This window comes from Talpa europaea (genome assembly GCF_964194135.1).
Source record: "Talpa europaea genome assembly, chromosome: 1".
Lineage (NCBI taxonomy): Eukaryota > Metazoa > Chordata > Mammalia > Eulipotyphla > Talpidae > Talpa > Talpa europaea.
In genome coordinates this window covers 56,215,203-56,227,537 of record NC_140073.1, presented here as the reverse complement: position 1 = coordinate 56,227,537, position 12,335 = coordinate 56,215,203, and the positions used below count along the sequence as shown (strand labels likewise).

General features: G+C 43.6%; 1 protein-coding gene across 1 annotated transcript; it reads right to left on the bottom strand.

The window, feature by feature from the left end:
* Positions 1–50: 50 nt before the first annotated feature.
* TMEM126A (transmembrane protein 126A) lies at positions 51–5,086 on the bottom strand (the record flags this gene model as incomplete). Its single annotated transcript, XM_084237379.1, has 4 exons — positions 51–378; positions 973–1,087; positions 2,131–2,324; positions 4,998–5,086. 4 exons carry the CDS (start codon positions 5,084–5,086, stop codon positions 186–188), a joined length of 591 nt encoding a protein of 196 aa, XP_084093505.1. The 3' UTR covers positions 51–185.
* Between the last annotated feature and the right edge of the window lie 7,249 nt (positions 5,087–12,335).

Genomic DNA, 12,335 nt, shown 5'->3' with positions numbered 1-12,335 from the left:
ACAAGGTGAATTAGAGAGATGACACTCTTGTTTAAGAGGTTAGCCCTATTTGTTGCCCTGGGCAGCTTTTTGTCATAGGTCCCAAAACTGTACCTCATGTAATACAAATTACAAGTCTGTGTTTATTCATACATTAGACAGCTTCATTGCACAATTTTATTTTTGCATACACATTTGCTTAACACTCATTGAATTTCTAGACCAGTTTCAGGCAGCTGGAGAGCCTTTATAAGTAATTTATACTGTCTAGACCCAAGGTATGCAGTAAACACAGTCTGAAGCAAAATGGGAAACAGCATCTTTCTAAAGACAGGTTTAGAAATTCTAATCCAGTAATTTAAGATGTTTCCTTTCTCTGGTAGCAGAGCTGAGTTATACCTGTAAGAAAACATGGATTCAGTTCACAAGAAAGGAAGTTTTTTATCAAGTAGCAAGTTTAATACACTATATATTAATTCCAGAAGTCTTAACATGAAACTACTTTCATGTTAAATACTAAGGTGGTAATACTCTTCAGTGTCTTTTAGTCCCAAAAATTTTTTTTCTCCGTTTTATCTCTAGCAGTTCACGGAGCATAGACTATTTAATGCAAGAGTTCATCTGAGAATAAGATATTTTAGAGTAGCAGGCTTTTAGCTACTCATTTTTTGATGGAGTTTTCCTTTAGTGGAAGTGCTCAAACTAAAAATACGGTGTTTATAAAGTAGCTTTCATGCCAGACATCACGTTTGCAGCTTTGTAGCTGGCATTCAAAACACGAAGTTAAGAACCTAAACTACATACCAAGAGACACAGTATAATAAATTTCTAGAACTCTTCAAGTTCTTGAGAAGTAATTTTTGATTATGTATAAAGTTTTATTAGCTCAAAGTTATGACTTTAAAAATAGAAAATCCTTTGAAGTTCAAAGTTATACATTTTCCAGGCAGTCATTTATAAAAGTTTCTCAGTGATTATGAGAAAGAATCCTACCTGGCTGCTAGGCCTCCATTCACAGGAATAGCCAAGAAAACAGGGTAAAGACCACCCAAAGCAAGACCAACCAGTCCTCCCCGTGTTACGGTACAAGTTTCACAATTTAAGTCACCTAGAAAATAAGTTGTGGAAATAAGGGTCATGACAGTCAAGCAAACGTGATTTAAACAACGCAAGGTTCCCTTTTATGTTTCAAATTTTCAGGCAGTAATAATGGCAAATGCAATTCTATTGTGCATGTTAAAAGGTATAAATAACTGCATGTATACAGAGCCTTAGCCAGCCAGGAATAACATAAAACCATCTTAGGAAAAGTTCTCTTAATATGTTCTACATTTGAATATAATCATATTGATTTGTACTTCTAGCTTTTTGCATTTATACTAGCAAACTAGAGCTAATATTTTTGTTAAGAAACTTTAAAACAATTCCTACGTCATCTTACATAGTTTGATGTCACTTTATTTTTATAAAATTATTCAATTCCAAATTGTTTATTAAAAATGGCTGTTTTCACTCAGCCTGTTCAGTTCATTGGGTAGTAGGTCTCTGGATCCTAAAATTTCTTTTCATACTGAACATGGTCAAGCAAAATATAATACACATACAGTTTACACAACATTTAATTTGGGATAGCAATGGACTGTCTCCTTCCTCATAATCTCTAGTACTATTTTGAAACCATTAATTAGAATTTTTTTTTGTGATTAGCTATTCTCAAAGCACTCAGCACACACAATATGCTGTCAAGAAATCAAGAAACCATGTTTGGTAATTATTAACTACATAAAGAGTGTTAGTAATATAAGGATTTTTTTTTTCCCTTTAAGGAAATTTTTTGTTTGTTTTTAAAAACCTAATGCAGTCAGCATTTAAATAAGTATTTCATATATTTTTTACTCTGAGCACTGTGGAAGTGAGATAAAGGAAAATATTTAAAACTGCTGGGTATGCTTTTTTACTTGTTTTGTAAGTGATGCTAATATGAATAAATTGCCACTTACAAAGAGGCTAGAAATTCTAGTTCAGTCGTACCAAAGTGCTGAGGCTATATTATAGCAGTGTAGCTATTTGATATATAAAATACTTAAGGATTAGTGTAAGGCATACAGATTACGAAAGCAAACTCTGCGATGATAGTGAAATAGAACTTACCTGTATTCAAAGGTAAATTTACAAAACCTCTGTAAGAAAAATCCGCTGTCAGAAATGGGATCACTGCCATCGGTAAGCCAGAAGCTATACGAGCCTGTGTCACATGTAAGACACGCCGGAAAAGACTATTTGCTATTAGTCCACAGAGAGCTGCGTTAATTCCAACATACGTTGACCCATGTTCAAGTAGATTCCTGAGTGGGCGAGGGAAAAAACCAGTAACGTTTTCTTTGGTTTTATGGTGTGTGTGAGCTCTCCAACAATTCTGGCATGTTACAGAATTTATCAGGATTTTTGGAGCAATAGGATAAAACATTTATCCTCTAACATAAAATAGAACCTTTTAAAATCATGTTTTACAAGATTTTTATTGTAAAAGATTTGAGAATGTAAACACAATAGTCAGGTCTTACTAAATATATTTTGTGATTTTGCAAAGGATATTAGTATAAAAAGTTCCCGCAAACTATACAGCAGGGGAGAAGTTCTGAAGAGTGATTTTGATTTGAATGCCTCTCTGCTATCTACAACATCTAATACTTAACCTCTCTAACTCATCATGGTATAAAATGATCCTATTTTATAATTATAGTGATTTACACATCAGGTTTCCCATTAGCCTGTAAACAACTTGAAGGTGAGATAGGACATATTCTTGGCTTCTCTAGCACCTTGACGCATAGAAAGCATTCAATGAGGTGTAGAGTTAATGTTTCTTTTCGCACTTCCCTGAAGCTTTGGCATTGGGTTGGAGGTGTGGGTGGGGTTGAAGGAGTACTAACATTTGAGGAATACATATTGTAGGTGCTTTACAGCAACCTATTGAAATGCTGATAACGCAGATAATTTAGTGGTATGTCTGGTTGAGTTTAAAATTCATGTCCTGTGCATTTATCAGCTTTGGAAAAAACCAATACCAATAGGTATTGCTGGGTAATGAAAATACTCCAAACTCTTCAGTCTGCCCTTTTTTAGTTTTTTTAACCATCTGTCCTGCTATCTGCTACACAAGTATCAACTACTTAAATTTCTCATTACTTTTCATTTGGACACACTAGCCACACCACAACTCCTGTAACTTCTGCGGTAACACCCATCTTAAAGTCATTTTCTATAGAAATTCTAGTTGCGTTTCCTACATTGTGTAAGGTAGTAACCTTTCAAACTTGTCAGGTTTTACTGACAGTCAAAATAGTGTTTGTCATTCAGTCACCGAGCGCCCACTATGTGCAGCAAGCTTGGTGTTGAAGACAAATCTACCTTCACTTTTTCCAGTTTGCTACTGGAAGATCAGAGAGATGTAAACTTGAGATGGAACCTCTCAAGTTTACAGTATAGGAGGAAAGGCAGTTTAGAAACAAAGGATATACAAGATACTATTTAGGGAATAGTGATAATCTAGAGAACCTTTCAAATAACATCAGAAAATGAATATGAAAGATGTGTATTTTTGTGTAGGCTGAGGGAACTGGGAACTTGAGCACTTTCTATAAAATATTAATTTTATCTTCATAATCCTGAGAAATGTTCTACCCACATTTTCATCAAAATGGAACCAATACTCGAGATTTTTGTCCATAATTTTTTCGATATTACATAAACAATTTCTAAATTACAATTACATATGAATGTTAAAGACAGTAAAAAATTGCCAAATAAACAAGCAGTGCAACAGTCTGAATAGCAAATTTGCTGTTAGCATCTATTCTATTCTGGCTCTCCCTACTAGTACGGGCCTGGAAACATGGCCTGCAGTTTTGCTTGAAAGGCTTTTCTGTTCAGGAAAACCATCCAACAGCATGTATATGTGTTGTGGGGCAGTGGGGAGGGTGTGGGATAAACAACCTGTGAAATTTCACCAAGTTCTCACTACTGCCCTTGGTTAATATGTTCTCCTTTGCTGAAATGATTAAGTAGCATTGGGAGTGGAATTTGGCTAAGACAGTAAGATTATACCTCCAAAATGTATTTTAAATCCAGCCTTTTCTTCATCTCAGCCCACCATCCACCACCATCTCTCACCAGGATTACTATACCCGTTATCCTACTGTACTTCCCCATTTCTCCTATCTTAAGCCTAATTTCCAAAAAGCAAGTGGAGTGTTCTTTAGAAAGGTCAGCTGGATCACTACATCCCACGCTTAAAAAACCCGTTCCTCCAATATGCCCACTTCCCTTGAACTTCAGTAACTCTTGGTTCCTCAGAATGACAAAGTGCTGCTGTCCTGTGGCCTAGCATATACCTTGGCCTCTGGGATCTGTGCGGGGCCCCCCCCCCCCCCCCCCCCCCCCCCCCGGCTCCTTTTCATCCCTTTTAGTCTTAGATTTTTAAGTTGGAGAGGCCTTCTTGCCAGCGAGGTCTAAACATTTCGTAGAAGTAAACTAATTCACTCCATGTTGTCTTATAAGATCGGTGTGTTTTCTAGATCTCTTTTCTGTTTAATGACCCCTTAAAGGTCTTTCAGCAGTACCCATTTTGCTGACACTCCTCTTCTAGCTGTGTGGGTAACGGGCCTCTCAGGCTGTAAGCACAGTGATAGAAATGAATTGAGAAGGACGACAAGGGCTATTTTCAAGTTTTGTTATTTGGAGTCCATTTCTTAGTGTGAGTCCATAAATGCTCACATTTGACTATATGCTGAGCCAAATGGGAAACATTTGCACCATCATACAATTAGGAATGTCCAAACGTGAACACTTGCAGTGACTGAGAGCAAACTGATTATTAATCTTTCTGGCCCTTAGTTTTTGCATCAAGGCAAAAGACCATTTCCTTCTGATACTTTGTTTATACTCAAAATAATATGATGTAATAAATTAATGAAAACCCACCTGGCAAATAAAATATTTTTAAGAAGGGATCTTACCTGTCTGCTTCTGGAAGTTGGTTAATTTTTCTGGCTATAATGAAAATTAAGTTTTCTTTGGCAGTATCACCTGGTTCATGATTTTCCATGTTGAGTAGTAAATTAATTTTTCAATAATGTGTATCTATAGAAAAAGAGTGTTTATAAAAAGTCTTAAAACCATGACTTTAAAAACAAGTAGTTATAAATTGAATTCATAATCTGAAAAATCAATGCATATACACCACAGCGAAAAAATAATTTGCAAGTGATACAGAAACCAGAACATGAAAGGGACAAAATACAGAGCTAGGAAATAACAGAATATCACCTTTAAAAATATGTAGCTTGGTGGCGCAGGCATTTTAGCCCCTGGTGGCGCAGGCATTTTAGCGCCGCGCTGTGAGGCTCTCTGCAGCCTCTGCAGCGCTGGTTCAATCCCCGATGGCTGGGGAGCTACCCACATGGCACAGCAGACCTCCCCCGTCTCGCCCGCTGCTCCCCTCAGCAGTGTATTTCGGGCAGTCTGTCTGTTCTGTTCTCCGCTCTGTCTCTGGTGAATCCTCTCACCTGCGCATCTGGCCTGTACCCCGGTTCTTGTATAAATAAATAAATAAATCTTAAAAAAAATATAGCTTGGAAATAGCACTAAATGTAAGAGAAAACTGATAGTAAGGAAAACTGATTTGCATTCATCAGATACTTTAAAGATAAGCTGATCTGAGTATTTGCAATATAACTGGCAAAAGAGTAATTAGTATGCAGCTAGAATAACAAGAAAAAAGGCAAACAACACAAGAAAATTTGACAAAGTTTGAACAATCACTTCGCAAAGAGTAAAGTGAAAACCTCTGAAGTATGCTTGACCTATCATAATCAGGGAAACGAGGGGAAGATGCTGAAAACTGACAATTGCTGGCAGGAATGCTGCGGGTGCTGCTGGTGGGCGTGTAAACTACCCGACTTGGCCACAACCACGCTGGACAAGAATTCGGTATTTAGTAGAGTCACCCCCGGGCCATCTTAGTTCTAGTTCCGTCCTGGAGCAAAGGTCAGCAAACGTCTCTTGGGGCCAGACAGCGGCTACTGTGGCCTCTGCGGGTGCAGGGATGGTTCCTGCCCGAGGCCGCTCCACGGCACCTCAGCGTTCTCCGCGGGGTGCCGCGCGGACGCCCCCTGCGGGCGCGGCCCTGGCGGCGGCGCCGATCCCCGCGCTCTGGGGAGAAGGCCCGCGAGGGGGGAGGCCTTGGCCCGACACTTCGTCGAGCAAGTTGCCGGGCAGCAGTTGCGAGAAGCCGAAGCTCGGAGCTGACGCTGCGGGGGCCGGGGGCAGGAAACCAGGCGTTTCTGGCCGCGGTTTCCCGCGGGGGTTGGACGGCGGCTGCCACGCGAGGGGCCTGTGGGGAACGCCGAGGCGCCGGCACCCGCGCCCCTGCCTCGTGCGCACCAGGTGGGTCTGGAAGGGTCTATCTAGGTTTCCGGGGTTCCAACTTTTGGGGGGCCCGGGTTACAAAGACAGGGTAGGCCGCCCCGCCCCGCAGGAGCTGTCGACGCGCGCGGGGCGGGCCGCGGGCCTGAGGCGAGTCGTTTCCTCAGGAGCGTCCGCGCGGCCGCCGCCGTCCGCGCGCCTCAGAGCGGGGCTCGCCAGAGAGGGGGCCGGGGGCGCGGGGGGCCGGGGGGGAGGGGCGCGGGGCTCGCCGTTGGGGGCGCGCGGGGGAGTCCCGAAGCGCGCCCGCCGCGGTCCCCGACCCCCCCACACAAGGCCAAAACGCTGGTCAATGCCGCGGGGCGTCGGGAGGCGGCCGCGCGGGCTCCCCCCGCGCCACCCCCACCGCGGGCCGGAGGGGGCCGAGGACGGGGAGACGAGGCCGGTCGCGGAAACGGCCGCGCGCCCGGGGCCCCCGCTCGCGCCCCCTTGGACGGAGGGTCCCGGCGGGGAGGCAGAGGGCGCCTCGGCCAATCCCCCGGCCCGGGCCCCTCCCCGCGCCGCCGAGCCCGACACCGGGGCCGGGCCGCCCCCCGCCCCCACCCCCACGCCGGCCCCTTACTCTCGCCCCGCGGCGGGCGCCGCCTCCGAGCTCCTCAGCCGCGTACACGCCCGCGGCAGCCTCCGCTCGGCCCGCAGGGCGCCGCCATGCCGGACACGTGACCGCCGGCGGCACCGCCCTCTGGGGGCGGGCAGGGCGGGGCGGGGCGAGGGGGCCGTGGGGGGCGGGGCGGCTGCTTCCTAGGGGGCCGGGGCCTCCGCGGGGCGTCGCGCTGGGGCGGGGGCGGGGGCGGTCCTCCGCAGAGGGCGGCGAGCTGGCGGTGCTAATTATCAGCTACTCCCACCTCCCTCGACAGTGATTGTAAAACTTCGGGTGAAAGTTGCGTGACCCCAAACCTGCCCTTCACTGCAAAACCACCTTGTGCGCCTGACTGCTGGGCCAGCACAGCTGCTCTCCAGGTGTTGGCCGGGAGCAGGGGAAAGCTGCCCCGCTGCTGGCATACCCTGGGTGCCCACTACCCCAGTCTCCCAGTCTCTGTTCTTGGATCTCAGGCTAGGCCACATTTGAGCCAGTATCTCACTGTGATAGGGCAGGGAGAGGGGCGCCCCAGAACCCCCAAACCTGCCTGCTCTAGATAGATTCTGCCACCCGCCGCATCAACACAAAACATGAGACTTTAATGGGAAGGAACTTTAATACAATTAGGAACCAATACAGGAAAGGCAAAGACTCTAGTTTCTAAATCAAGCACCCAATGTTACCTGTCCCCTCGTGGGTAAAAGTCCATCCAAGCAGGATTGGCCCGGAGCAAGGCCCCAAAGCCTGCCCCAAGTCTAAAGCACCTTCCAGTGGGGACCCACAGAAAAGGGTCAGAAACAACCAGACAAGTCTAGAAGGAAAAGAACAAAATCAAGACAAAACCCACCATTGTCACCTCCCCAGGGGTCTCTCACCCACATCTGTGTCACCCAGTCCAGGACTGAGAGGCAAGTGCAGCTTCTCCACATGTCTCTTGGCTCCATGTGCCTCCTCCAGGCCTCCTCTGGCTCCATCCTGCTTCCTTTCTTCTCAGTCTCTTCTGCAGCTTCTCTTCCCTGCTCAGCCCCTCCCTCCTGTGGGTAGCAAGGAAACCTGAAAACTCCCCCTTTCCTGGGGACCACCCTGTTACATCACTATAATCCATCCACCTCTAGAGCAGGATCTTTTTTTCCCCCCTGAGGATCCCTGGTGCCCTAATGAGTACTGACTGTAACAGGAATGACTGAATGGCAAAGAAAAACTAAAGAGCGAGGGTGTTTGTTGGCTCTATCAGTCTGGACAATTTAAGAACCAAAGTCTTGGATTAGTACTCTGAAGATCTCCAGCTCTTTTTTTATCCTCGCGGCCTCCTTCCTCATCTATAAAACAGAAGAGGAAATAATACTGGAGTTTATTAATTTGTGATGTTATGAGGATCTGATAAAAATGCTGAACAGGTTGTTTTGAAAATCAGTGGGTTTTATCAAAGACGTAAACTTGATCCATAAGATAAACTGAAGAAGAGCTGCTGCAACTCCTGGGCTGAGAGAGATTTATCTGATGTCAAATCTTCTCCAGTCAATATGCGAGAAAATTAATACAGGTTCTCAGATTCTGAGGCAAAAGTCAACACCAGCCCCAATTGGAAATTTGAAGATAGATGCAGAGAAAGTTGAGGAAAACCAGTTTAGTAATTCGCTAACAATAATGTGTGTGAGTACTTTGTTTCCTAATACCCCACTCCCTTTTATACTTTTATTTCAGGTTCATTTTTAATGTTTTGAAGCTAATTTTGAAACAAATGTTAGTTCGGTTCAGGATCAGTAGCCCATTCTGGAATAATAAAGGTAATTTTAATATATTTGTGAGAGGGCAGGGTGAGGGGCATCCCACAACCCCTAAACCTGCCTGCTCTAAATAGGTTCTGCCATCCACTGCATTAAGAAAAAACATACTCTATTGTGCAAGGTCATTAATGGAAAAGAACTTTCATACAATTAGTGTGGAATTGTTAACCTCCCAATGTGTCTGTCATCCACATCTGCTTCAACCAGTCCAGGGTCAAGAAGCAAGCACAGTTTCTGTTATAGGGCCGCCCTGATATGAAATAGGTTGCGTGACTGTGGGTCGTCACCCGCGTGCTTAAAAGGGATTTATTAATGCTAAACTGCAGACACACACAAAAGGTAGATGAAAGGTTTTACAAGGGAAGGGGAAATGAGGAAATGAATAACTCAGGGAGCAAAAGAGGGAGATAAATTCATAAATGCGTCCTACCCGTTCCTCTGACCTAGAATCCCAATGACCCACTGAGCTGGCAAAAAATCACGCACCATCAGGCCAAGAGCACGACCCCCCCACTACCACCTCCCATGGCAGGTTAAATACTCAAACAGAGAACATGGCTGCTTAACTCCACTCTCAGGTCCTCGCAACCTTTCCTTTGGGGATCATGGGATTTGTAGTTCCCAGTGTCTTGATGGAGTGGGGGTGGCATCCACAAAGCCTGCATGGAGTTTGCTCAGGACATCCTTTCCCCCTAACATTTCTTTACGTGTTTCTCAGCTCTATGTGCCTCCTCCAGGTCTCCTGGCTCCATCCATCCTCCTTTCTTCCTCCATCCCCTCCTCAGCTCCACCCTCCCTGGGTGGGACAGGGAACCTGGAGCCTCCCATTTTCCTCGGGACCACACTGTTACATATTGAGATTAAAAATATTAAAGGGAATTCTGAACTGGACACAAAGAAATGGTAAAATTTTAAGTAGGTAGAGGACCTTACAGGTAAGAGGCAGTTATCAGAAAGTTTAAGATACTTTAGGAAATGGCTAATATGGCTTGGTTAATGTTTAATATTATGGAAAGAAAATGAAATCATCTACAAAATGAATATGTTCAGTCCCAAGATATAGAGAAAATTAAAAAGTCTGGAGATGAAGCAACAGAAAATGACATTACTGGTCACCATTTACTCTGTGACTTCTAATGAAGTGGTACCTTCAATCCATTCTCCACAAGGACTTTATAGTACTGAATATATTAAATTACATGTTAAAATCAGGTTATATTACACCCTACTAAAAACTCTTTAATAACTTTAATGACTTTGAATAAGAGAGTTTTTGTGCTGTCTCTCCAATTCAGGGTTGTTTAACCTTTAGGCCTCATAGTGCCAAAGAGGTCATAATTGCAGTTTCTAGATTTGCACAGCTATAAAGATTTATTTTCATAAAAGTGTGACAGAAGGAAAATTCTAGTGTTCCCTTCACACACTTAATCTTCCATTTCAAGGTTTTAAATCAAACTCCCAAATACAGTGTTCTGCTCAGTAGGCTGCTCACCAAGATGAAATTCCACTACAGCTTCTCTACATCTGTCTGTATCTTAGTTATGTAGAACTATGAAACCAACTGATGCAGAATAATGGGAAGCAGGGAAGAGGTAAAAATAAACCAGAATACTATAAATTCAAGGCTAAGGATTTTCTCTCTTTTGTATGCTGTATTTTCAAAGAGACATTCGTTATTAAATATGGGGGGTGAAATATTCATGGCTGCACTTTGATAACATTCACGTAGCATTGGAAGAGGAAGCATAGAATCAGTGATACTAGTTAGTGGGTCCACATCAAAAAGGCAAAGAGGAAAGGCAAAACTTGTACTCAAAAGTTGAAAGGTCAAATTCCTGTTTATATCTGGACCCCTACTGTTTCAGAAAGGTCGTGGCAACATTATCCATCTCTCTGGTCATGGCAACACTATTTATATTGCTGCACAAGCCAGAAACACCGGTCCTACATCACTGCAATGTAGACTAATCAACCTTCCATTGATAGCCCTCCTACATATCCTTGACACCATTTATCTCTCACACAAGCACTCAGGGTACTCTTTAGTCTCACAGCCTCCACTCTGTCTTCCTGTCAAGTATTCTTCATGTCGCAGTTATGGGAACTTTAGGTGAGTTTTAGCTGTGCACTGAAGGGAGAAGGGATAGAAGCTATAATGCCCCCGACAAGCATAGCTGTTTCTGGAACTAGCAAATAAAGAACTATTTGTCTCTGTTCATAAAAATGAAAGCATTTGTTTTGACTTCACGGAAGCTTTGAGAAATAATGAAAGACAAGAGATAATTTTACATTCTCATAGTCTGCCTGAACTTGTTCTAATAATATATTGACACAAAGTAGCTAATTCTTTCAAAATAAATGTAATCTGACTGTTTATCACCACCATTACCATGCTAATTTAAAACCACTATCATCTCACACTTAGATTTATATACAATTATCTGTCATAAAGACAAATTCAAGAGATAGCATCCTGACTTCGATGCTACATGAGTCTCCTCAAAATCGTTGATGCAGGAAGAATTTTTCTTTTTCTTTTTTTTTTTTTTTAAGATTTATTTATTTATTCATGCAAGCACTGGGAACAGTCAGAAGCGAGGGAGAGTGAGAGAAATTCACCAGAGCCAGAGCCGGGAGCAGAGCAGGTAGACTGATGAAATACACTGCTGCAGAGGCTGCAGGCAGCTTCGCAGCCCAGTGCTCAACCGCTGTGCCACCAGGGGAGACCCAAGAATTTTTATTTTTCAAAGATGATTTTTTTTTTTTTTCAAAGAGCAACGTCCAGCTTCTGAACATCTCAGGCCCTTCCCATTGCTCATAACATTGTAAAATGCTGAACAAAGTATATAAAAGTGATTTTTTTTTTGTAGATACTGGAAAACAATCAACAGTGTACAAACACAGTAGTGATTGTACACAATTCTTGAAGGAAGGGAACATTCTGGGTGAGATCCACATTTACCTAGCTTTTTCCTAAAGTGTGTTACTCTGGCTGTGTGGTACACTGGGGATGAGTGCAATATAAAGTAACATTCTTTCCACTCTAAAAATTCAAATCTTGAAGTTTGGAAATGCCTGAACAACTGGATGTTAAAAGGCAAAGACCTGGAAAAGGGAGCCACAGGAAAGAGGTGGGGGGGTTAAAATCTGTGCAGAAAATTCCCTCAAATCTTTGGCTGACACAACTCCACATGCATGGGATAGACCTTAAGGAACCCAATGGACAGCAACAGCAAAAATATGGGAAGCGCTGAGTATTTCAGTAGCTGTCTGATACTTACTGTTTTAATTTAAATATTTCCAAATTATTGCTGGTGGTGCAAGGGGTTAAGACACAACCTATGAGGCTGACCGCAGCCACTGCAGCACTAGTTCTATCCCCGGTCAGGGAGCTACCCACATGGCGCAGCAGACCTCTCCTGTCTCGCCTGCTGCTCCCCTCAGCAGTGTATTTCAGTCAGTCTGCCTGTTCTGCTCTGCACTCTGTCTCTGGTGAATCCTCTCAC